Source organism: Pseudorca crassidens, chromosome 19, assembly GCF_039906515.1.
Source record: "Pseudorca crassidens isolate mPseCra1 chromosome 19, mPseCra1.hap1, whole genome shotgun sequence".
In the NCBI taxonomy this organism is placed as follows: Eukaryota; Metazoa; Chordata; class Mammalia; order Artiodactyla; family Delphinidae; genus Pseudorca; species Pseudorca crassidens.
This window is the reverse complement of record NC_090314.1, coordinates 12,763,982-12,789,108: the sequence shown is the minus strand read 5'-3', so window position 1 is coordinate 12,789,108 and position 25,127 is coordinate 12,763,982. Positions and strand designations below refer to the sequence as shown.

The 25,127-nt window shown below is 39.7% G+C and overlaps 1 protein-coding gene across 3 annotated transcripts in view; it reads right to left on the bottom strand.

Annotated features, from left to right (window-relative positions):
• RABEP1 (rabaptin, RAB GTPase binding effector protein 1) overlaps nt 1–25,127 on the bottom strand; it is a 103,902-nt gene that overhangs the window by 3,157 nt on the left and 75,618 nt on the right. For all 3 annotated transcript variants that reach the window (XM_067715657.1, XM_067715658.1, XM_067715659.1), the window contains 9 exons: nt 22,642–23,109; nt 21,282–21,386; nt 19,367–19,483; nt 13,909–14,007; nt 10,111–10,251; nt 4,855–5,044; nt 4,170–4,225; nt 1,612–1,710; nt 312–428 (listed from right to left, as the gene is read on the bottom strand). In XM_067715657.1, coding sequence (XP_067571758.1) covers nt 312–428; nt 1,612–1,710; nt 4,170–4,225; nt 4,855–5,044; nt 10,111–10,251; nt 13,909–14,007; nt 19,367–19,483; nt 21,282–21,386; nt 22,642–23,109 — 1,392 coding nt within the window. The remainder of the gene's footprint in view (nt 1–311; nt 429–1,611; nt 1,711–4,169; nt 4,226–4,854; nt 5,045–10,110; nt 10,252–13,908; nt 14,008–19,366; nt 19,484–21,281; nt 21,387–22,641; nt 23,110–25,127) is intronic.

Sequence of the window (25,127 nt, the reverse complement as noted above, 5' to 3'; positions counted from 1 at the left end):
ATTAGAACATAGAATATAAAATGTAAGGCAGAGAGATGGACAAAACGTAGGGATAGGCCTGGCTGGGAAGAGTCTTACATGCTACGCTAAGGACTTTATATTTTACCCTTAAGGGCCAGCAAGGAAGAAGAAAAGGGTTTCCAGCTTAAATGACCAGGCCGGCATTTGGAGCTGGGGCAGGGGCAGCCATAATTTCTAATCCTCTAGCTATTGTCAGTGGGCCAGTCAGGGATTAGCAAATTCTCCTGGGTACCAAGAACCCCAAAAGTGCCTCCTCAGCATTCTGTCTAGGGGTTCCCCAAATGCCTCACCTGAAGGGTCTGAGAAAGCTTTACAAAATCTCTCTGGACTTGTTCACTGACATCTAGTTCTGTCTGCAACCTCTGAGCTTTGTTCTTCTCTTCAAACATTAGTTGTTCAACAGTAACCTAAAAAAATACAAGGTTTGAATGAGGATTAATGCTGGAGAGCCATACGTCAAATCACTCAGGAAATCTAGGCACTTGTCGTTTCCTACTACTAGAGAGGAAAGGTGGGTGCCCATCATATTCCTGTATCCTGTTAGTCTCCCTTTGACTCTATCTTTACAGGGCAAGGGTGCACATTGCCTAAGGTACTTGTTCTAGGTCCTAAAATGAACTGAGTATGAGAGCCAAATTAAAAATGAATGAAAGCGCCGCACTCCACCCCTCAACCCCAGCAGCCTGGTGACAATGATTAATCATCAAAAAGCAGCTGCACGGGGCTTCCCTGGTGGCGCAGTGGTTGAGAGTCCGCCTGCCGATGCAGGGGACACGGGTTCGTGCCCCGGTCCGGGAAGATCCCACATGCCGCGGAGCGGCTCGACCCGTGAGCCATGGCCGCTGAGCCTGCGCTCCGCAACGGGAGAGGCCACGGCAGTGAGAGGCCCGTGTACTGCAAAAAAAAAAAAAAAAAAAAAAGCAGCTGCTGTATGATCAGTAGCTGTCACAGCAACAGGACAGGATCTTTAGGGATTTCCTCTGACAACCACAACAGTCAAGCATCTGCCAGGAAAATTCTCAATGAATATGCCTTAGGCAGCCCCAGCTATCCCCCAGTCTTCCTTACAGGGAAACTCTTCAGGAGGACCCCCTGTGCAGGAGCCTTTCTAAAAACAGAGAACTATTAAATAACACATACACAACATTTTTACACTTAAAGGTTAGATAACAGCCCACCAAAACCAAACTCCCCCCCCAGTTGGCCCCATGCATTTTTATTCTGACAGGACTAATCAGAATTTAGGCAGCAAATATGGTTCAGTACAGTATTCCAGAAACCAATCGAATGGAATGGCACTTCCACAGCAATGCTTCTGGCTATGGCAGCGCCAAGTTTGGTTCATGGCCTTTAGCTCAACGCCTAAAAAGCCAGTTAAGCCTGTGACACAGACCTCCAGAGCTGGCAGTGTGCACATCTAACCCAACTGAGATAAAGTCATTCCATTTTCTTTCTGCAAGCGGAGAGTCTTGCCAACTTTCAGAAGGTGGCACTATTTCAAAGCAGCAAGGCTTTGTTTTTTAAACAGCGAAGATGTGATTCTACATTCTTCACACTGCTTTTTTACGAAACTACCAACAAAAATGTCACCTTAGCAGCAGTTTCTTTCTTTAACTGTTCTTCCAAAGTAATCTTCATCTCCTGAAGGCTCTCAAGCTGTTGAGACTTCTCTCTTAATGTGGACTCCAACTGTGAAAAAGGGAAAAGCTGAAACATACAGAAACTCCCTACAGGTCACAGCACATCTGCCTGGAGGAGCCTGCAGCCTGGAGAAATGCACCCAAGCTCACATCCTCCTAGGCCCTGGATACTGGCTATGCTTGGAATGCTCTTCTTACCCTTTGATATCTGTGGATCTTCTATTGATTCTTCAAGACCTACTCTTTCTCTTATTAAACATTTATTAGGCACCTCCTATGTTCTAAGGCCTGGGGATGGAAAAATCAGGAGAGACAGACATGTAAGTTAACTATGCCATGTGAACATGGATGAAGAAGCACTTAATTCTGCCAGAAAAGTTGGGAAGGGCTTCCTTGAAGAGATGACATCTGACCCTTAAAGGGTGGTAAGCGGGAGGCGGAGGGAGATACTCCAAAAAGAGGGAGTTGACGTATAAAAAAATGCGTTAAAGAACTGAGGTGAGCTCTTGCTACATTACAGCACAGAGTTCTGGGGCCCTGGAGGCTGAGGCCGGAGAGGCAGTGGTGAGGCAGGAGATCCCAGCTGGGCTATAGATAAAGGGAACTACTGAAGGGTTTTAAACTAGACTGCTCACAGTCAAGTGAGCAGTTTCAATATGAAAATGAAATGAAATGAATGAATATGAAATGAATATGAAAATGCAATTTGAAGGGGATCAATTTTGGAGGCAGGGAAAGAAGTTAGGCTGTTACAATGAGCCAGGTGAGCACTGAAGTCAACCCAAACAGTGGCAGAGGGAGTGGGAAAGGTGGGACACGTTGGAACGCTGGCGACTTTTGCCAGTGTAACCTGATAGCACAGTGGGAGCCAAAGCCTGATTGTAGTGGGCTGAGGAGTGACTGGGAGGTCAGGCAGTGGAGATGACTCTTTCAAGAACTCTGGGCATAAAAGGAAGAAGGACTGGTAGCTGTAGAAAGAAGTACAATCCAAAGAGAAACTTCTCCCCTCTTACCAGGAGACCTCTGAGATTGGTTATGCATAATGGAAAAGACAAATAAAGAGGCAGAAGTTCAAGGCCCACACTGGAAGGGGAAGATGGAGAGGATGCCAGGAAAAGATGTGACATCACGACCCAGTCAAAGCACATGTGCAGTGACATAAGACTAGTCAGAACAGGTCACCCTTTCCTCTGAAGAAGCGAGAAGGCTGGGAAGCAAAGCAGGAGAGCACGCGACCGAGGAGCTGAAGGTGGGCCCTGCTCACGACGGGGGCACAAGGCCGCCACGCGCTGTCACAAGGGGGCGAGCTGAGCGGCGACTGAAACGTCCACTGTGAGGAATGGAAAGGAGAGGGGCTTCCCTGGTGGCACAGTGGTTGAGAATCTACCTGCCAATGCAGGGGACACGGGTTCAAGCCCTGGTCTGGGAAGATCCCATATGCCGCGGAGCAACTGGACCCGTGAGCCACAACTACTGAGCCTGCGCGTCTGGAGCCTGTGCTCCGCAACGAGAGGCCGCGACAGTGAGAGGCCCGCGCTCGCCACAACTAGAGAAAGCCCTCGCACAGAAACGAAGACCCAACACAGCCAGCCAGCCAGCCATCCACCCATAAATAAATAAAATAAACACAATTTTAAAAAAGAGCAAATGAAAGGCTACTGAGCAGCACCTGGAAGCAAGACCACGCAGTGTTCCTCATTCCAGTGGAACCAGCAGCTGGGGGCAGAGGCATAGAAGGTGGACACCAGGATTAATCCAGGGTTAGGCAGTATCAAGTGAGGGTAGCACAAGAACAAGGAATCGGGGGCTTGCAGGAGTTAGTGGGAGACTAGTTGAAGAGGCAAGCCATGTCAGATGCTGCTTAGAAGGAAAGAAAGAAAGAAGTTGCTGAAACCAGCGGAAAAGGAAAAGTTTAAGGAAGTGAAGGTCTGAATGAGGTACTCAGACAGATGAACCTACGGGATTAAGGGCTGGAAAGATGGTAGACAGGGGTCAGGGGCATGAGCGTGGAGTGAGATGTCAGAAGTGGGGCAAGGTGCAGGCAGGAGTGTGGCAAGGCAGGACAGCACAGCAGCAAAGGTCATTGAGTCAATGAATAGCGAGGCCAGTAAGCTGAATGGGGTCATCTACCAAAAGGTGTTCATGGTGTCTAAGAGAAGGAGACTCTAAGCCAACTAGAAAACATCACCTCCTGTTTGTAAAAGATTTTGTAGCTTTAAGTATCTATCATGTCAAGACCACAGCTTGCCTGTCCTTCCACCACAGTGGAAGCTCCAGGCTAAGTCACATCGTAGTCTTCCCTGTACCTCCTCCAGTCACCACAGAGCAGGCTCTCATTAAATGGTCTCTACCATCATCACGCCCATATTCCACTGTATTTTTCCCAGGAGTTGCTTGAAGGCAGGGACTATGTCCTAACTATATTTCATTCCTTGAGTCTAGCACAGTAGGATTCAATAAATAAATACTGGCTGCTGACAGAGTCAATCTGAAACTCATGAAACTCACCTGTCCTTTTTCTACTTTTATTCTTTCTAATTCAGCTTTTAGGCTAGAAATGGAAGCTAGGAGGAAAAAAGGAGGAGACATGTTAGCATTTATTCATTATTTTGCATTTAAATTTTTTCTTAAAACACCCCTTTCCCCCATAAGCTCAATCTCATGCAATGAAAGTCAAATGCTGTACTGAACACAGTGGGCAGAATGGGGGTGAGGGACCAACACCCCTTTCTCAAAATTATCCCCAACCAATCAGCATCATAATCAAGCTCAGGAAAAGTGAGAGTCCACACGAGAACACCATGGCATAAACTGTCTCTGCATCAAATACCTACACCTAGCTCGGGGGTGGGGGGGGGGAGCTAATCCCAGCAGGAGTCTGTTAACACTTCTGAGTTCTGCAAGGAAATGCCACCCATCTACTCATATTCCCCAGTGTCTGGGTTCAAGTCCTGAATTTCCTATCTATTAGTAATTGCCAGAGAGGCCACCAGAGCCCCTAAAAAGATGAGTTTTGGGTGTTTTTTTTTTTAACTCCTAATCACTGGATATATCAACATCCAGAGAAAGGGACTGAGTCCTTACTTAGTTCTTTCCTATACTTTTTTGTTTTCTACATTCTAAGACTGTTATAACCAGAGAAAAAGTTTTATTTAGTGCCTTCAATTCTAAACTACATCACTTTTATCTTCACCTATTTCTTCCTTGCAGTTTTCTATTTCTAGCTGCAGAGTTTCTTCGAGGTTTTCTTTTAAACACTGTTCTGCTTGAATCTGCTCTTTCAGGAAAAGTATTTCAGCCTTCAGCTTTTCTTCCACGTGATCTGCTGCTGTCCGCACATTAATGATGTTCTCACGGTATTTTAATACCAACTCCCGGAGCGCCTAGATTCAAGAAACAAATGGATATTGGGTTTATAAGGGTGAAAGAAAATAAACAAAAAAAGCTAAAGATTTTCTGCAACCAGAATTTCAGATGTTGTTTTAGACGGTTCAAACTTTAGGACTTTGAACTCCAACCCACTCTTGGCTTCAAGGGGCAGGTGTTATGCCATGTTATTATTCAGTATGTTAAAGAAATAACATTACTAACCAAAAAACGTGTATGGGTGAACTACATATTTTTCCCTCAAAACTGTTTCATAAATGGAAAAATTAAAATTTGAAGTGACTTACAATGTGGGATTCACTATGAATAGCTTAGACACTTCCACTATTACCCGCTTAAATTTGAAGGGAGTTAGTGAATGAGGACCAAAAAGACTGAAACTCAGAAGCAAGTATGAACTCCAAGAGGACAAAATGTACTTACTTATTCATTTATTCATTCAAACAAACACTTGTTGAACACCTACCACAAAAGCAAAGTACTGTTAGGCCAGAGGCAGGTATGGCAAAAAGAGGCTTTCTAAGGTGATCAGCTGTTTTTCTGTAATAAATTCAGTTTAAATCTTATTTTATTTTTTCCCTAAATTGTTGTTGTCTTCTTTTAAAATTCCTCCTCCACCCACCCCCGCAAATATCCTCCCAATTATATCCTAAAGCAACTCTAAAGTAAAAACTGGGATTCTTAGATAACTACCAAATGTATATATAAATTAAAGAACAGCAGGAAAAAAAAAAGGCAGTTTTTCTTGAAAAACTGTATCAAGAAAAATTTCATAAGATTTATTACAGAATCAAGGTTTACAGGCTAGACTGGTTATAACCTTCAAGGATTCGTGGAATTTTTTTTAAATCTAGGTACAAAAAGTCCTTATAGAACATGGAAGAGAGGAACCTTTCCTGCCAAGTGAAAAGTTTAACAGAGGTGGGAAGTGGTATGCTGACAGCAAAAATAGACAGGTCCCCAACACCTTCTCCTTGATGAGATCAGTCACCAGTTCAGAAAGGAGAGAGAGCTCTCCAGAGTGTCAGTAACCTGAGCTGAGACCACAAGCTGGGGGAGGGCAGGGAAAGGAGAGGGAGAGCAAGGAGCTAATGGCAGGGTAGGCAACGGAGCCTGTGTAAATGAGCAAATAAAAACAAAAACTAAGAGTCATGTTAAAATCTATATGGGAAAAAAGAACGAGGTCCAAACAGTAGGGGTTGAATCTTCAGGGTAGGATTAGGAAAAACTGTTACTTACAAAACTATAAATCTCTGTAATGTCTGACTTTTAAAAATTTAACAATTATAAATTTCTTTTAAAAAAAAAGAACCGAAGGATCTTACAGGAAATATATTTTCTATTTCGTTTTGAGAGTTGCTCTATGAAATCTCATCTTTGCCTATACTGTTTGTAGTGTTTACTTGGGTTTAGCCTAAGATGGTATTTTTCATGATGTTGAAAGGTTTTAAAATGTATGAGGGACTTCCCTGGTGGTGCAGTGGTTAAGATCCACCTGCCAATGCAGGGGACACAGGTTCGAGCCCTGGTCCAGGAAGATCCCACATGCCGCGGAGTAACTAAGCCCGTGAGCCACAACTACTGAGCCTGAGAGCTCTAGAGCCCGCAAGCCACAACTACTGAGCCCACGTGCCACAACTACTGAAGCCCGTGTGCCTAGAGCCCATGCTCCGCAACAAGAGAAGCCACCACAATAAGAAGACCATGCACCACAAAGGGGAGTAGCCCCCACTCGCCGCAACCAGAGAAAGCCCGCGCACAGCAACAAAGACCAAACTCGGCCAAAGATAAATAAATTTATAAAAATAAAAAAATAAAACGTATGAATATAAAGTCTGGAAAAAGTTAAGGAGATACTTATGAATGTCTCAGGAAACGTCTGGGTTTGCAGCCCTGATTCTCCCAACCACAAAAGAATGGAAGTGAGCAAATGCCATAAAAATTATCGGTAGACAGGAGGCTGAGTGTGCTGTGCCCTAAGTGCTATATAGAAAAACAGATATCACAAGGAGCCAGCATGGTGACCCCCTTCAAATATTTAATTTCTGGTGTACTCTCAATCTTGTCCTACAAGAATAATACAGACCTTCGATTTGGCAAAGGATTCTTAGATATGACACTGAAAGCATGAGCAACAGAAGAAAAAAATAAACTGGACTTTATCAAAATTAAAAACTTTTGTGCTTCAAAGGACACCATCAAGAAAATGAAAAAAAAAAAAATGAAAAAGACAATCCACAGAATGGGAGAAAATATCTGTAAATCATCTACCTGATAAGGGACTTGTATCTGGAATATATAAAGAACTCTTATAACTCAAAGAAATAAAAAGCAAATAACCCAATTTAAGAGTAAGCAGGGCTTCCCTGGTGGCGCAGTGGTTGAGAGTGCGCCTGCAGGGGACATGAGTTCGTGCCCCGGTCCGGGAAGATCCCACATGCCACGGAGCGGCTGGGCCCGTGAGCCATGGCCACTGAGCCTGCGCTTCCGGAGTCTGTGCTCTGCAGTGGGAGAGGCCACAACAGTGAGAGGCCCGCGTACCGCAAAAAAATAAATAAAATAGTAAGCAAAGGATCTGAATAGACGTTTCTCCAAGGAAGATATAAAAATGGCCAATAAACACATGAAAAGATGCTCAATATCATTAACCATTAGGGAGATGCGAATCAAGACTACAATAAGATACCATTTCACACCCACCAGGATAGCTATAATCACAATGTGAGATAACGATGAGTGTTAGTGAGGATGTGGAGAAATCCTCAAATGATAAAACAGGGTTCTCATATGACCCAGCAAGTCCACTCCTAGGTTTCTACCCAAGAGAAATGAAAACATATGTCCACACCAAAACCTATACATGAATGTTTATAGCAACATTATTCATAGTCCAAAGTGGAAACAACCCAAATATCTATCAACAGACAAATGGATAAACAAAATATCCATATAGTGGAGTATAATTTTTTGGTCATAAAAATCAAAGAAGTACTTATACATGGTATGACATGGATGAACATTGAAAACACTAAGATATGTGAAAGAAGCCAGACACAAAAGACCACAAATTGTATGATTCCATTCATAGGAAAGAAAGACAGGACAACCTATACACAGAAAGATTAGTAGTTGCTTAAGCCTTGGGGAGGAAGGGCTGAATAAAAGGTAAGGGGTTTGTCTTTGAGGTGATGAAAATACTGTGGTGAGGGCTACACATCTGAGAATATATTAAAAACCACTGAATTGTACACTTTAAATGGCTGAATTATTTGGTATGTGAATTACATCCCAATAAAGCCTGTATGTATGTATGTATGTATTTGTTTGTTTGCTTGCCACGTCACGTGGCTTGCAGGGGTCTTAGTTCCCTGACCAGGGATTGAACCTGAGCCCTCAGCAGTGAAAGTACAGAGTCCTAACCACTGGACCGCCAGGGAATCCTTTTTTTTTTCTTCATCTTTATTGGAGTATAATTGCTTTACACTGTTCTGTTAGTTTCTGCTATACAACAAAGTGAAATCAGCTCTATGTATATACATATATTCCCATATCCCCACCCTCCTGAGCCTCCCTCCCACCCTCCCTATCCCACCCCTCTAGGTCGTCACAAAGCACGGAGCTGATCTCCTTATGCTTCCCACTAGCCATCCATTTTACATTTGGTAGTGTATGTATGTCAGTGCTAATCTCTCACTTCGTCCCAGCTTCCCCTTCCCACCGTGTCCTCAAGTCCGTTCTCTACATCTGTGTCTTTATTCCTGCCCTGCCACTAGGTTCATCAGTACCATTTTTTTGGATTCCATATATATGCATTAGCATACAGTATTTGTTTTTCTCTTTCTCACTTACTTCACTCAAATTGAAGTATAGCTGATTTACAATATTGTGTTAATATATGCTGTACAGCAAAGTGACTCAGTTATACATACATAAACATACATTCTTTTCCATTATGGTTAATCTCAAGATACTGAATATAGTTCCCTGTGCTATACGGTAGGTCCTTGTTGTTTATCCATTCTATATGCAATAGTTTGCATCTACTAACCCCAAACTCCCAGTCCATCCCTCCGCCACCCTCCCTCCCCCTTGGCAACCACAATTCTGTTCCCTATGTCTGTGAGTCTGTTTCATAAATTTGTGTCATATTTAGATTCCATATATAAGTGATATCATATGGAATTCCTCTTTCTGACTTAACTTCACTGAGTATGATAATCTCTAGTTGCATCCATGTTGCTGCAAATGGCATTATTTTGTTCTTTTTTATGGCTGAGTAGTATTCCATTGTATACTATGTACCACACCTTCTTTATCCATTCATCTTTTTTTTGGGGGGGGGGCTGCATTGGGTCTTCGTTGCTGCACACAGGCTTTCTCTAGTTGTGGTGAGCGGGGGCTACTCTTCGTCGTGGTGCATTGTCTTCTCATTGCGGTGGCTTCTCTTGTTGTGGAGCACGGGCTTTAGGCACGCGGGCTTCAGTAGTTGCAGCACACAGGCTCAGTAGTTGTGGCACACAGGTCCTAGAGCATGTGGGCTTCAGTAGTTGCGGCGCACAGGCTTCAGTAGTTGTGGCACGCAGGCTCAGTAGTTGTGGCACATGGGCTTAGGTGGTCCACGGCATGCAGGTTTTCCCAGACTGGGGATTGAACCCACGTTCCCTGCATTGGCAGGCGGATTCTTAACCATTGCACCACCAGAGAAGCCCCCAATCATCTGCTGAGGGACATTTGGGTTGTTTCCATGTCTTGGCTATTATGAATAGTGCTTCTATGAACATAGGGGTGCATGTATCTTTTTGAATTATAGTTTTGTCTGGATATATGCCCAAGAGTGGGACTGCTGGATCATAAGGCAACTCTATTTAGTTTTCTGAGGAACCTCCATATTGTTTTCCATAGTGACTGCACCAACTTACATTCCCAACAACAATGTAGGAGGGTTCCCTTTTCTCCACACCCTCTCCAGCATTTGTTATTTGTAGACTTTTTTAAAAAGAATTTGTAGCCATTTCAGAAAATGTACTTATTTACATTTTTGATCTTACAGAAAATAAGTTACCTCTATAGTGTCTGGGAGAATGAAGTCTTCTGCTTGTTGTAATGACACATGCAAGCTATGCTTTCCCTGAAGACTGTCATTGTCTTTCTGTAACCTCACCAGCTCTTCTGAAACCTGTTCCCGTGACTGCATCAGCACTGCCTAAAATAGAAAAAGATACTAATCACAGCCAGAAAGGTAAATCCTATCTGCTGATAACTGCACCAGAGAAAAACAAAGGCCAAATGAAATAAGGGCTGAGGATGGACAGTACGTGATAAAGCTCTGTAAGACTTAAAAAAAGCAGCTCAGAGATTTATTGGTTTACAGCCCTTACATATATTCAGGGGGACAGGAAATGAAGCAAGTATCTGAGCTTATTCTCCACTGTTTCTACCAACAGCTTAAAAGTAATGAATTTCTTCCCCCATATCCCTAGGACCAGCATCTCTAGCTCAATGGAAGAGGTGGACGTAATCAAGACTTATATCAAAAAAAGTGTGTACTCCAAGACAACTCCTATTTCCTCACAGCATGCGTTCCACAGGAGGCAGGGATAAACAAAAAGCAGTATCTTCATCTTTCATTACATATACATACGTTCAAGCTCAGGATCACTGTGAATGGCCCAAGAACCCCAAATATTAGACGCCATCAAGAGGCTTTATGCTTAGGAAATGCAGGACATTTGAGCGGCTCATTCTTAAAATGGAACACGTTCCTTCTTCCACTTGCTGATGTTTACAACAATTTTAGGTATTTCATATGAATTTATATCAATATAAACGTCCAGCTAATTTGAGTATAAGATAAAATTCTGCAAAAGTATTTCTGCTAATTTTTACTACTAACCATTGAACATATACATAAGTGTAGATTACTCCACATCCAACATTTGTTCAGCAGCTACTACTCTACACTAGGCGATTTGCTGCCCATGGAGAATACAGGGATAAAAGATAGACTTTGCCCTAGAGAAGCACATGGTACAGTGGAGGGAAAGATAAGTAAACCAAAAATTACCCAACCATACTACGAGTGCTGTAACACTCGGTTACAATGGGTGACAATGGGTACAGCAGTGATAAAAGGACAAAGGGTACCTAATTAGTGGAGAGGGTTCAAGAACATTTCCCACAAAAGGTGACTGCTGCATCCTGAAGGACAAATAGACTGCTGGTAGGCAGGCAAGGTCATGCATAAGTTTTGGTTAATTCTACTGGCTCTTATTTATTTCAGACCAGAATCAATTGTTGCTTTATGCTCACTTTCAACCCATTTACAACAAAATATTAGCATCCCACTACATTTTGGATATAAAAGAAGGGAAAGAAGAATATGTTTATATTTGTTTATTTTTGTAAAGAGAAAACCAAGGATAAACCAAAAATAAATTTAAATGAGCATGTATAGGAGTTGGTGGGAACAGGGTGAAAGGGACAGGGAATGGAAGTGAAACTTCTGAGTGTTTATATACTTTTATAGTTCTGACTTATGAACCATGTTGCATGTTCAAAAAACAAAAAAGTCAATTAAGAAAGAAGAAAATCCAAAAATGTAATACATAGCTCCATTTGTTTCTGTTTGTATCAAATTGATAACACAACCACAGAGAGAAAAATCATTTCAAGTAATTTTTGAACACAGCACCCAGACTGTAAACCTTTACCTGGCATAACATTCTAAGGGTAAAAAGAACTACAGGTGTCTCTTGGTATCCGCAGAGGACTAGTTCCAAGACACACTCCCATACCAAAAACTGAGATGCTCAAGTCACTTCCAGTCAGCCCTCTGTATCCACAGATGTGGAAACCGTGGATATGGAGGGCCAACAAAGAAATGCTGAACTTCACTTAGTAAGTTTGCTGTTGGTAGCAATATTAATGTAGTCATTCTAAAACGATTGTGATTGCCTTCACCAAGTGATCAAACTTAACATCACCAACAATGGAACCACCCATCATAACATGCCTCTTGTTATGAACTTTCCATTGAATCATTTCATCCATGTAGTATTCTTGCCAAAAATGTCTAACTTGAACCATGTGGAAATAATCAGACAAATGCATTCTACAAGGCAAATGGTCTGGACGCTTCAAAAATGTTAATGTCATAAAAGCCAAAAACAAAAAGTGGGTGACTGTTCTAGATTAAAGGAGACTAAAGTGACATGACAACAAAATACAATACGTGATCCTTGACTAGTTCCTTGATCAAAAAGTAAAACCTCCACTAGAAAGCAATCAAGGACTTTCAGGGTCAATGGTTACATTTTAAGCATATAATAACAGTATTGTGATTATGCAGAAAAACTTCTTTGTTGTTAGGACATACATACTGAAATATTTAGGAGTGTCATTATGTCTACAACTTATTTCCAAATGGCTCAAAAAAATAAACAAATACATATGTAATATAACATACACATACATGAAAGAGAGAGACTGAGAAACAATTGCAAGCAGTAAAAATGTGGCAAAATATTAACTGGTAAACCTAAGTGAAGATTTTATGAATGTTCACTCCATAAACAACTCTAAGTTTGAAATTTTTCAAAATAAATAGTTCGGGGGAAATATCAAGATCCCAACCACTACCACAGCTACTCTTCTTTGAAGGGGCCTAAGAAATTGAGTTTATCTTTCTCAGTGTAAGAACATTTAAAGGTAATTTCAAGAAAATGGTAAGATATTAAAGTTCACAAGACCTCAACCTTAATTTCAAGAAAATGGTAAGATATTAAAGTTCACAAGACCTCAACCTTAATTTCAACAATTCTTCAATGTCACCTGCAATATGTTCATTTTAAGTGGAATCAACTTGAAAAATGTTAGCAAAAGCAGGTGAGTTTTAAAAGATGAGAAGGAAGATGAGAAGGGACAGGGATTGTAAGGAGGCTAAACACTATGAAACTTTGTCAGCATTTAACAGTGTCCTTGAGATTAACAATTATTATTTCATATTCTCTAATTAATGAAAAGATATGAAACTCTCTCTGGCCATTGATTAGTGAGATGTTTCTCAACAGACATGTTGAGGGATCAGCATTTAGGGATCAGCTCAAAGGCCATTCAGATACTGACCCAATGCCAATCAAAAACAAACCATTACCATACAACTTGGAGTTTGTTTTTCTGTCAACCCTGCAAGAGCTGGACAAGAGGCAACTCTGTAGGATCACCCCAGCAGGACCAACTCTGCTATAGTTTATGAAGGGCCATCAGATGCAGGGTTCCAACTTTGAGAAAAAGGAAGAGCAAGGCAAGTGGAGCCTGACTGCTGAGGAAGAGGCCCAAAGCTGGAGAACAATTCTGCAGAGGTTCAATGCAGCTCTTATTAAGAAGCTCTCTGTTCCTATTCCTCTCAAAATTGACAGCCTTCTGGAAGTTTTCCAGTGCCACAGCAGTTATGGTACATGTTTTATCATAAACCCTATGAAATTACTGAGGTTGTTTTAAATATATTAGCTGTCCAGGAAAAGCACAGTGACTGCTCAAAAGCTGTACCTCCTAGGGCTTTGAGAGATTTCAACTTTTAGCTTGTATTTAGAGCTAAAAATTAAATGCTGGTCCATAGTTTATTTTATTTAGGTTTCTCAAATCAAAGAAAAATTAAGTTAAAGGTGATAATTTTTTTGGTCAAGAGGTAGGTTTAAAAAGAGAATAATGTCTTTACATAATCTTGTCTATTACTAAAGTTCTATAGGCTCTGGAGAAGATAATGGTAACCACTTTGGCCAGGAAGATAAAGTCACATCAAAGATTATTTCAAGATAGAATATATTTAACATAGTTAATGTTTATTTAAATGTTAACTTACCATCTGTTCCTGAACATCCCTCTTTGCCTGGGAAAACCCCTGTTGTAACTCTTCAAGTAAGATCTCAGATGCTTGGGCTCTTAGGACAAGTGCAGAGATCTTGAAAGAAAAAAAAAATTCATACACAGAGAATTTAGTTAGGAATCTGGTTATTCTGAAACTAACTCTTCCATCTCCTGCTTATTTAATGTCCAGAACTGATTTTATTAGCTCATCAAACCCCACTCATCTATCATTCAACAGATATGTGTGCATCTACTGTGTACAAAGCCTCAGCCTTTCAGATGACACAAAGCAGTACCCAAAGTCCCCAGGGGTCATACGCTGCCATACATGAACAACAGCATTATATGTGTCTCTAGACATAGATACTAATCCATGTGACACAGTTATAAATATTATTCTTAAAGGAGTTAATTAAAAATCAATAAAAAATTTGAAACTCTGTCCACAAAAAAACCCCAGTTTAAAGGATAAATGAATCTTCCCTGAACTAGCTGCAGTATTCTAAGGTGGTTTACTTAAGAGCAAAAGACACATGATAAACTCTCTTGAATTAGTTTTAGTGTTCCTGATGAGGGGTTTATGTGAAAGTTGATGACTCATACATAAGAGTTACAAAATAAACCAAAATAAATTTGTTTAGACATTTAAAAAATGATTATTGTCAGAATTTTGTTTCCAGTAGTGGCAGAATAGGTGATGTGAACCAACCTTCCTGCTAATTAAGAAAACCAGACAAAAATATGAAAGACACCTACATGAAGCCATGGGAGAACAAGGCAAAAAAGAATCACAGAGCCAAGGACCAGAATGAAGACACATGGAGAACTGGGTGCAGCATCTGGAACAGCTCTTCTCCAGAAGCATGAGCCAACTCCAAAAGAAGCAGAGGCAGCACTGAGAAGCTGAGCAGAGCGTCTGAAAACCCCAGCACAGGGTGGCAAAAGTTAAGAGTCCAAGACCCAATACACAAAGGGATCCCTGGTAAACACCCTGCACTTTGGACTGGGTCTCCAAAGGGACACACCCTACAGTAAGGGAAGAAGTTAAAATAATCCAACCTTCACAACTTCATATAATCTCAATTCCCATAAATGTATTAAGGTGATCCAGGATTGTTAGTACAACTAGTTGCCTGCCTCTCATAAGAAAAATGGCTTTATTTCAACAATTTTCACATATAATGTCTAGTACCTCAAGTTAAGAATGCACAAGGAAAGACTGTGATAGGGACTTCCCTGGTGGCGCAGTGTTTAAGAAGCCACCTGCCAATACAGGGGACACAGGTTTGAGCCCTGGTCTGGGAAGGTCCCACATGCCGCGAAGCAACTAAGCTCATGTGCCACAATTACTGAGTGTGTGCTCTAGAGCCTGCAAGCCACACTACTGTAGCCCATGCTCCACAACAAGAAGCCACCGCAATGAGAAGCCTGCGCACCACAACAAAGAGTAGCCCCCACCTGCTGCAACTAGAGAAAGCCCGTGCCCAGCAACGAAGACCCAACACAGCCAAAAATTAATTAAAAATAAATAAAAGACTCTGATAAAAAACAAAAGGAAATGATAAAAAACAAAACAGATAACAAAAAGAGAGCTACAATGAATCCAGATATGTTATTAGAAACAGACTTTAAAATAACTATATTTGATCTGTTCAGAAATTTAGAACCACCAGAGAAATGGAAACGACGAAAAATAACCAAATGGAAATAAACTAAAAAAATCAATTATCCAAATTAAAAATAAAATGGATGAGTTTAACAGATTAGACCTATTTGAAGAGAAAATTAGTGATATGAAGATAATAAACAAAGACAAAAATGATGGGAAATACAGAAGAGAGATTAAAGAAGCCATGCAGATGCAATGCGAACATCTAACATATACAAATATTTGAAGAAGTAACAGCCAATGGAAATAGCTGGTAGAGCTAAAAATATACCTGTGCAAAAACTCAAAAATTCCGTAATTTCACTACTATGTATACTTGAGAGAAATAAGTCCACATGTCCACTAAAAGACATGTACAAGAATGTTAAAAAGTGTATTCATTCACAATATCCAAAAACCAGACACAATCCAAATATCTCTCAACTGTAGAATGGATAAATGAATTATGGTATACTCATGTTATAGAATATACACAACATTAAAATCTAACTACTTACACACAGAACAATATGGATAAGTCTCACAGACATAATGACCCAACAGACCAGATGCAAAAGGCTACATACTATATGATTCCATTTATATGAAGTCCAGCAACAAGCAATTCTAAAACAGTGTTAAAAGTTAGAATACTGGCTACCTCTAAGAATAGGCAGGTGGGGTATTTACTTATTAGTAAAGAACATGAGCGTATTAGAAATGTTCAGTATCTTGATGCAGATGATGATTTATTACCCTCGTAAAATTTTTCACACATTAAAATTCACCAAATTGTACACTTGAGATTTATGCACTTTATGTTTATCTCAATAAAAACAAATTTTTAAAGAGACATATGGCTGAGAATATTCCAATCACGATATAAGACATTAACTCGGAGATCCAAGAAACCCTGTGAACTCCAAACAGCAGAAATATGAAGAAAGACGCACCTAGCTATATAACACAGTGAAACTGTTAATAACAAAAGCCAAAATGAACATCTTTACAACAGCCACGGAAAAAATAACATTTCACCTTCAAAGGAACAACAATAAGACTTACAGCTGACTTCTCATCAGAAACATGGAAGCCAGAAGCAATGAAATAAGAACTTCAAAGTGCTGAAAGAAAATATCATAAATACTCAGAATTCTATACCTGACCACAGAGTATCCTTTTTGAATGAAGGTGGAAAGAAAAAGATATGTCTAATAAACAAAAATATGAGAGAACGGAGACTTTTGGCACTGTCCAAGATGGACTAAGCCCACCAAGGCCATTCTCTCCCCTTATTACAACTAAAAACTCTGGAAAAAATACAAAAAGCAACTACCTGAGGACTCTAAAACATAAGCAAAAGCAGACAGTTTAGGGAGGGAAATCAAAACGGGAAGAAAGAATTCATACTGCAGTTTACTACTTATTTGGGTTTTTTTTCCTATTTTCTGCCAGCATGAATCTAAGAGCTGCCCCAGTTGTGAAGCCACAACAGATGCAGCAGCACAGGACAAACAACTGTTTTTCTGATCACAGGGCCACGACAGGGTCCCCATGAGCTGACAAGTAGAGTGGTACTGAGAGAAAAGAGCTTGAAAAAGGATCCCCTAATTCTGTGCATGAACCACCACAAGTCTCACACTGACCCCTGAGCTGTATACATACATGGACACATCCAAAAGAGCACTGCAAAGGCTTTTAAAAATGAACTGACATTAGAACTACCTACTACAGAAGGCAAGACAGAACTTATGAACGAACCTAATCAGGTTAACAGAACTGAGAGTCTCACAATAAAATATTCATAATCTCCAAGATCAATCTAAAAGTACTTGACATAGAAACAATCAGGAAAATGTGGCCAATTCTCAAGAGGAAAGAAAACACATGCCAACCCCATGATGACCAAGGTTGGACTCATCAAAGACTTTAAAGTAGCTATTGTAACTATGCTGCCTGGTGTCAAGGTAAATACTGTTGAAACGAATGAAAACATAGTTCTCAGCAGAGAAAAACTTTTATAGTTTTTAGAAACTATATGTTTCTAAACTGTAAAGTTTCTAACTTTATGTTTCATTTAAAGAAACAAATGAAAAATTTACTATAAATTACAGCACAGAATCTGGCACAAAAATAGGCAAACAGACCAAATAAAAGAGTCCTCAAACTGACCCACACATGTACATTCACTTGATAGTTAACAAAGATGATCTTGCAGAGCAGTGAGAAAAAGGTGACCTTTTCACTAAATGGTACAGGAACTGACTCTCCATATGAAAAAAATAAAATAAAAATTTACCCATATCTACAGCTTATACATAAAAGTCAGTTCTAGATGGATTTTAGATATAAATGTGAGTGGCTATAAACAATGAAGCTTCTACAAAATACATGAAAATATCTTCATATAACCCCAGGGTAAGAAAATATTCTTCTAAAAACCAGGATAAAAATCACTCATCATAAAGATAAGATCAGTAAATTTGACTACATTAAAATTAAGAACTTCTGTTCATCAAAAGACACCATTAAAATAATGAAAATCTAAGGTACTGAGTAGAAGACATTTGGGACACATCACCAAAAGGCTCTAATAAGATTATATAAAGAACTCCTATCAGAAAAGTGGGGGGAAAAAAAAAAAGACAACCCAATAAAATATCAAGCATAAGACTTGAAAAGTAATTTCAAACACACAAACACACACACACACACACACACACACACACACAATGATATCCCAATGGCTAACAGACATGAAAAATGCTAAATAACCTCAATGGTCGTAAGAGAAACACAAACTAAGCCACCATGAAATGCCATTACACACCCACCAAAATGGCTATAATTAAAATAACACAAAATGAAGTCTGTCGAGACTGCGGACCCACAGGAATTCTTCTCATACATTGCTGGGGAGAGTATAAATTCATACAACCACTTTCTGGCACTATTATCTCCAAAAGTTGACATACATTTTGACCCAGGCATTCTACTCCTGAGCACATACCCAGCAGCAACATGTGCAACAAGCCCTATACAGAAATTTCAAAGTAGAATTATTCATAATATCCCACAACTGGAAACAACCCAAATGCTCATAACATTAAGATGGATAAATTATATCTATACAATGGTACGAGTATACAACAATGAAAATAACAACTACCACACACATTTGTGAGTAGGAACCTCACAATGTTGAATGGAGGAAGACAAACACAATGAATGATTGTGTCATTCATTGAATACGGACTATATGATTCATTTGTTAAAATAAGAAAGCAGACAAAGCTAATCTAATGGTGTTCCATGTTAGGACTGTAATTACCTCTAGGGAGGAAGTAGTAAGTGGAGGGGGAAAGTGAGGGCTTCTGGGGTACTAGCTAATTTTCTATTACTCGATCTTGGTGGTTACACAGATGTTAGTTCAGATGTGTTTGGTACATCTGTATACGGTCACATTTTTTCCTATGCATGGTATTTTTCAAAAAGTCAAAAAGAAGATAACTAGCATCTTTCTTGTCAGCAGGTTTCTTGTGCAGCAGAAAAACCTAATAAAAGTCAAAGGGGAAAAGAGAACCAGAGCCTCCTGATACTTACTAACGAGTTATTGCAAAAGTTACTTTCCTTAAATCTGTAAAACAGACACCAGAGAAAGATCAGTTTGAGATATTCTTATCTGAGGGAAAACAGAACTGCCAGATCTTCAGGGCAAGAAAGAAACCTTACTAGGTTTTCAAAACGCTTTTATTTAAACAACTCAGTCATCTCCCAGGGGCCACATTCTAAAACCCTCACTTACCTGGTGACTTGAATCTTCAGTGCTCTGCTTTATGAAGTCTTCCAGCTCCTGTTTATCTCTCATTGTCTTCTCTAACTGGTCATTTGCTTGCCTTAGCATCACCTGTAGCTTTTTCACCTATGCAATTTTAAACGTCAATTAGAAGGAAGTACCAGAATTTTCATAAGTTTAAAAAAAAATCCCTACCTCCAGAAAATTTTTTTAAACCTAATCTTTTTTCCTGAGAAACAAATTTGTCAATTTGGGAAAAAATTGAGATGAATTACCTCATTCGACAACTATACTGTGCTTTACAGTTAACAAAACATTCTTCATATCCATTATCTCATTAGAAAATATCTGCTTTTCCTCCTGGGTCTTCTAGGCTAGGGCACTGGCCTCCCTGACTCTATTTTCTGCTGCCAATCTATAATCCACTCTAACACAATAAATATTTCTAAAATGAAAGTCAAATCATATCATTTCCCTACTTAAAATCCTTAAATGCCTCCCAAAGTCTTCAGGGTAAAATTTAAATCCCTTCAGTCATCACACCCCTCCCTCCATGATCTCATCATGGCCTTCCCTTTGTAGCCTCCTCTCCCACTATTTTCCCCCCACTCTCTCTCCACTCTCTCTTTCTCTCTCTCTCACACACAACCCCCCCTTATGCCCAGCCACATAAACTATTCATACTTCCTAGAACACACAATTTTCCTTCATAACTGTTCCTTTGTATACATTTCCTCTCCTTGAACACCCTTTCTCCACTTCTTTTCCTAATTAATTTTTACTCTAGCTCTAAAACAAACTTAGCTGAACTGTTACCTTCCCTAGTTAACAGCCCACAGTTAATTTAGATGCCTCTGCTCATCCTCTAGTTCTACTTGTACATGTACAGGAACAAACCATATTGAACTGATGGCTTGGATTGCAACACTGAAAGCTCCCTATGGGCAGTACGGTGTTCCCTCTGTATCTGAATACTCAGAACCCAGCGAAGTGCCTGCACAGATGAAGCAAGAGTAAAATGTCTATTGACACGACTATGGAATCCAAGATACCCCACATTCCTATACCACACTATCAGAGACCAACTACTGATATAGAGGTTTCACAAATAGCTTTAGAAATTTACCTCTAAGCCATCTAAAAAATAAAGCATATATGGAGAAAATTAATGCCAAAGGCATCTGAAAATATTAAACCATCATTCTAACCTGCTTAAGCTTATTTTGAAGACTAGGGTAACACTCTCCATAATAACCAAAGAACAATTTGGAAATATAAGAAAAAAGTTATTTTTTCCTTACCTATACTTTCACAAGTTTACTCTCATGAAGTTCTACATCATTTCCTAAATGTTATCAGGGAACCCATTATTAGGCACTGTATTTGGAAAGGTACTTGTCAGTTTCAGCATACCTAATCTACCAAATCTTAATTTCTGTGACCCTGCAAATTAAACTTACTTCAACAAATTTATGACAAGAATTAGGCAATAAGCAATGAAGAGTACAAATACTGATTAATGTAATATCCAATTAAGTTTTATCCAATTAGAAGCAACAGTCAACCCAACCCCTTATCTCCCTAAATCTCTGTATCATAAAGCACTTTCCGTGTGCATGCATTCCTGACAATAACACTTCTAGGCCTTGGACAGAAGGAACAGGTTGGGAGAGGAGATATGCCAGCTGAGCTGACCTGTGTGGTATTGGTCAAGCTAATGAAGCAAAGACACACAAAAGCAAAAATTCTATAGTGTGCTCCCACTGGAAATGTAACTGACGTTGCACGTACCAGATTATTTCAGACTTAACAAGATGAATATACTTCATAAAGCAAATTGGGAGGGGTGAAGGGCAATTAATTCAACACCTCCAATGAAAACTACAACAGCTCACCAATTTCGCACACCCCCAAAGAAACTCACCTGGTCTCTTGTTTCAGCCTCTTGAATCTGAATTCCTTGTAACTGTTTTTCATAATTGGAACACATATCACAACGTCGACCAAGTTTATTTCCAGCATTATGTACCTGAAGGGCACCAAAATTACCTCTTATCAGGCAGAACAAAACAAGTCTACATCACATACTTGAGGAACACGTGCAGTCTTACCTATGTTACTCAAAGTAGAAAATGGAGTAAACAAGTTATTCAGGGACTTATGGCAAGTAGTTACAATAGAGAGCTGGATTTTAAAAAATCATAAGTTCAATATAAGTATGACAGGAAAACAAGGGACACAACTTTATCATCAAGAGGCTAAGGGTCACAAAACACCGCATTTGAGGGAAACACAAGGAAAGCACAAGGTACTACACCATGGCACTCACAATTTAAATCAATACTACCCAACAAGGGAGGGGATGGGGAAGGGTGGAGTGCAAATTAACCATTTCACCAGCTCCAAGCACAAAGGAGGTATGAAACAATTAAATAGCACCTTCCCAAACGTTCTGCATGAGACCAAGGAGAACAGTTTCTTTCAGGCTTAATAAGCTGTACCACTTGCTAATCAACAGCTTCTTTAAAGAGAAGTAGCCCTGAGTAAAAGAAAGCACTGGAAGTCATGAAACCTGTATCCTAACCCAGGTTTTGCTACTAAGTCGAAGGGGAAACTTGAGCAACTCATTTGACCTTTCTGAGCCAGATAAGTTGGAGAAAATCATGCCCTGATTGTCTCATTATTATCAAGAAGCTCAAAGAGAAGGGGTATGTGAAAAGGCTTTGTAATCTGTAAAGCACTATGCAAATACATATTTAAGTTTTTATCTCCTAATCCTACTTCTGAGTTTGCAAATATTATTAGAGGGAAAATTAACCTCATTAAAGGTTGCCTTCCCTTCTCTCCCATATTTTCCACCCCCTCCTCAAACTCATTCTAAGCATCAACTGCTGAAAAGCATTTGTACTTTAGACCTCAAGGAAAGATGAAAGAATATGCATCTTGGAATACACTGAGATTATAGAAAACTGCAAGGAAACCAAATTCGGGCTACACAAAGTTAGCTATGCTATTCAAGCAGATCGCTCCAACTTAAGAGATGTGACTTCAGGTGGAGAAGTTCACACTTAACACAATCAGCTAGTCAGTTCCCTTCTCTGTCATAATCACCAGGAACAGCCAAAGCAGACAATGATAAGGCTCAGACAATACAGGTTAACACTCATTTGCTGGCAACAAGTGCGAGCATTGACGCCAGGGACCATCTCTTGAATGAACAATAAATCCAGAGCTACCCAGTATCCCTCAAAGTGAGCAGAGGAGAAGCCAGGAAGATAACTCACCTCTTTCTGCAGGAGATTCCATTCTGTCTCACTGACTAAGCGGTAACCACTGGGAGACACATAAGCACTTTCCATACCCTGTGTGACACTAGACAGGAGGGATGCTGTTTCTTCTTGTTCTGGTGTCATCGCCTTGATTGCTCTTTCCTGATCTTTGGTTAACATAAACCCACTTGGCATTTGCAGTGACCCAAGGGAGGCGGTATCAAAGTTCTCAGTCACCGAATCTGCTCCTACTAACGGTCCAAAATCTGATTCGTCCAGGTTCCCAGCAGATTTTGCTTTGTAGTTATAGCCTAAAGCTTTGGATTGCAGTGAGCCTGAGGTTCCCAAGCTGTCTGTAGACTGTGCTCTCCTGAGTCCATCTTTAAACATGTCATTGTCTGATTTACTGAACGGATCCCCAGATGGCAACAGTAAGTCTGCATCTAAAGAATGGACTGAACCATGGGTGCTATCTAAATGCTCCTGAAATGTGAAAATACATTGCCAGTTAGACAATTCCTGATATTTTCAAAGAGAAAAACTACCATATTTTATAAAGTATTTTGCCACACGTTACACATGACAATCTTTAGTGTGCTGCCTTCATATATTCATTGAACAAACATTTATTGAGTGTCTTCTATATCCTGGGCACTAAACCAAGCACTCAGGATACAAATGTGAACAATCTCTGACTTCAAAATGCTTAGTTTCATGAAAAAAATAAACAAGTGAACCAAGTAAACAGGCTATTAGAATATCATATTCAATAAAATGACAGGCTACAGCTATGTACTGAATGCTCTGGGAGCTCAAGGAGAGGAATTCAGCCCAGACATAAGAATCAGGGAAGGTCTCCTGAAATTCAGTATTGGGTATATGGAACACGCGGTGCCTGCTGTATATCCAAGTAGAGACGTCCACCCAATAGAGGGACAAAGAAGTCTTTAGATAGAGACTTGGGAGTAACCACTATACAGTAATAATTAAAGCCACGGCAGCAAATCAGAACACTTAGGATGAGTCTGTAGGATACGAAGAAAGCCAAGGGCAAGGCCCTGAGAAACATCAATTTTGTCCATTTTGGGGAGAGAGGAAGGAGTACCCAGAACAGAAGGGAAATGAGGATAATGTTGTACGCTAGAAACTAAGTTTCAAGCAAGGTGTAATCAACATGTTAAATAAGGCTGCATCAAGTGAAAGAAGCCAGACGAAAATGGTCACACACTGTACGATTCCATCTCTATGAAATATCCAGAATAGGTAAATCCACCGGGACCAAAAACAAATTAGTGATTGCCAGAGGTTAAAGGGAAAGGAGAGTAGGGAGTGACTCCTTAGTGATATAAGGGGTCTCGTCTCTTTTGGGGGCAATGACAATCTTCTGAAACTAGACAGGTAATGGTTGCACAACATTGTAAATGTACTAAAGGCCATTGAATTGCACATTTTAAATGGTTAATTTTTTGTTATGTGAATTCCATTTCAATTTTTTTTTAATGTGGTGCAGCACACTCCCAAAGTCAAAAAAGCACACCAGTACCATTCTAGCACAGTTTGTAGGAAAATCAGAAAGCAAGGAAAATGTAGCAAGTTTTTCTTGAAACTAAATTTATTCAATTTAAAGAACTGGCTTTTATTTTAAGATACTATCCTTTCTACGTTTTGTTGTTAAATGTCCTTCTTTTTATGAACTGGAAAAGACTAAAATACAGATTATTTTTCAATGTTTTAAAAATATCCTTACTTGGTATAATAAAAAGTTGACAACTTTTATGTTAATTCCTCCATTTACTTCTTTTTAAATTTTTTTTTTAAGATTTTTTAATCTGTGAAATTCCGATGGCTGAGGAACACAAATCTAGTATATACTGAGCTAGCTATGGCAAAGGTCCCAAATAAGCACCCTAATAAAAATTGGAGAGAGAGCATTCTGTTAGCTTATAAAGGAACACGACATCTAATGCTATCATATATTAACACAATGCTACTGTGACACCAAAGAAGGAAGGGCATAGGGGCAAGAAAGTTGTGAGGGCCATTTAAAAAACACCAGACTACCATGCTGATAACAATACTTATAAGGAACATATACTTGTAGGGGTATGTAAACTGTTACACTGTTTCTGAAAGATGATTCAACAATATGTTTGCTTATGCTCTTAAACTCAGCAGTTCTCTTCCCAAGAACTTACATGAAGGAAGTAATCAGGTAAGTCCATGACTTTTATACAAAGAAGAATTATATATAATAGCATTATGGCATTACTCATAATAATGAAAATTTTTTTACTAGTGAAAAATGAAACAATTGACTATCCGTTAGTGTGTTAATCATGCTTCTTTTCTATATTTTATGATGTTTTTGACCTTTTGAAGGCCTTGCTGGCTGAGGAGAGACTGCCTCTTCCAAACTAGCTAATTCCTAGAAATAATAAACAACTTACCTATGAATATGTCTTTCACATCTAAATCAGCCAATCTCAAGTCGATACTCCCAA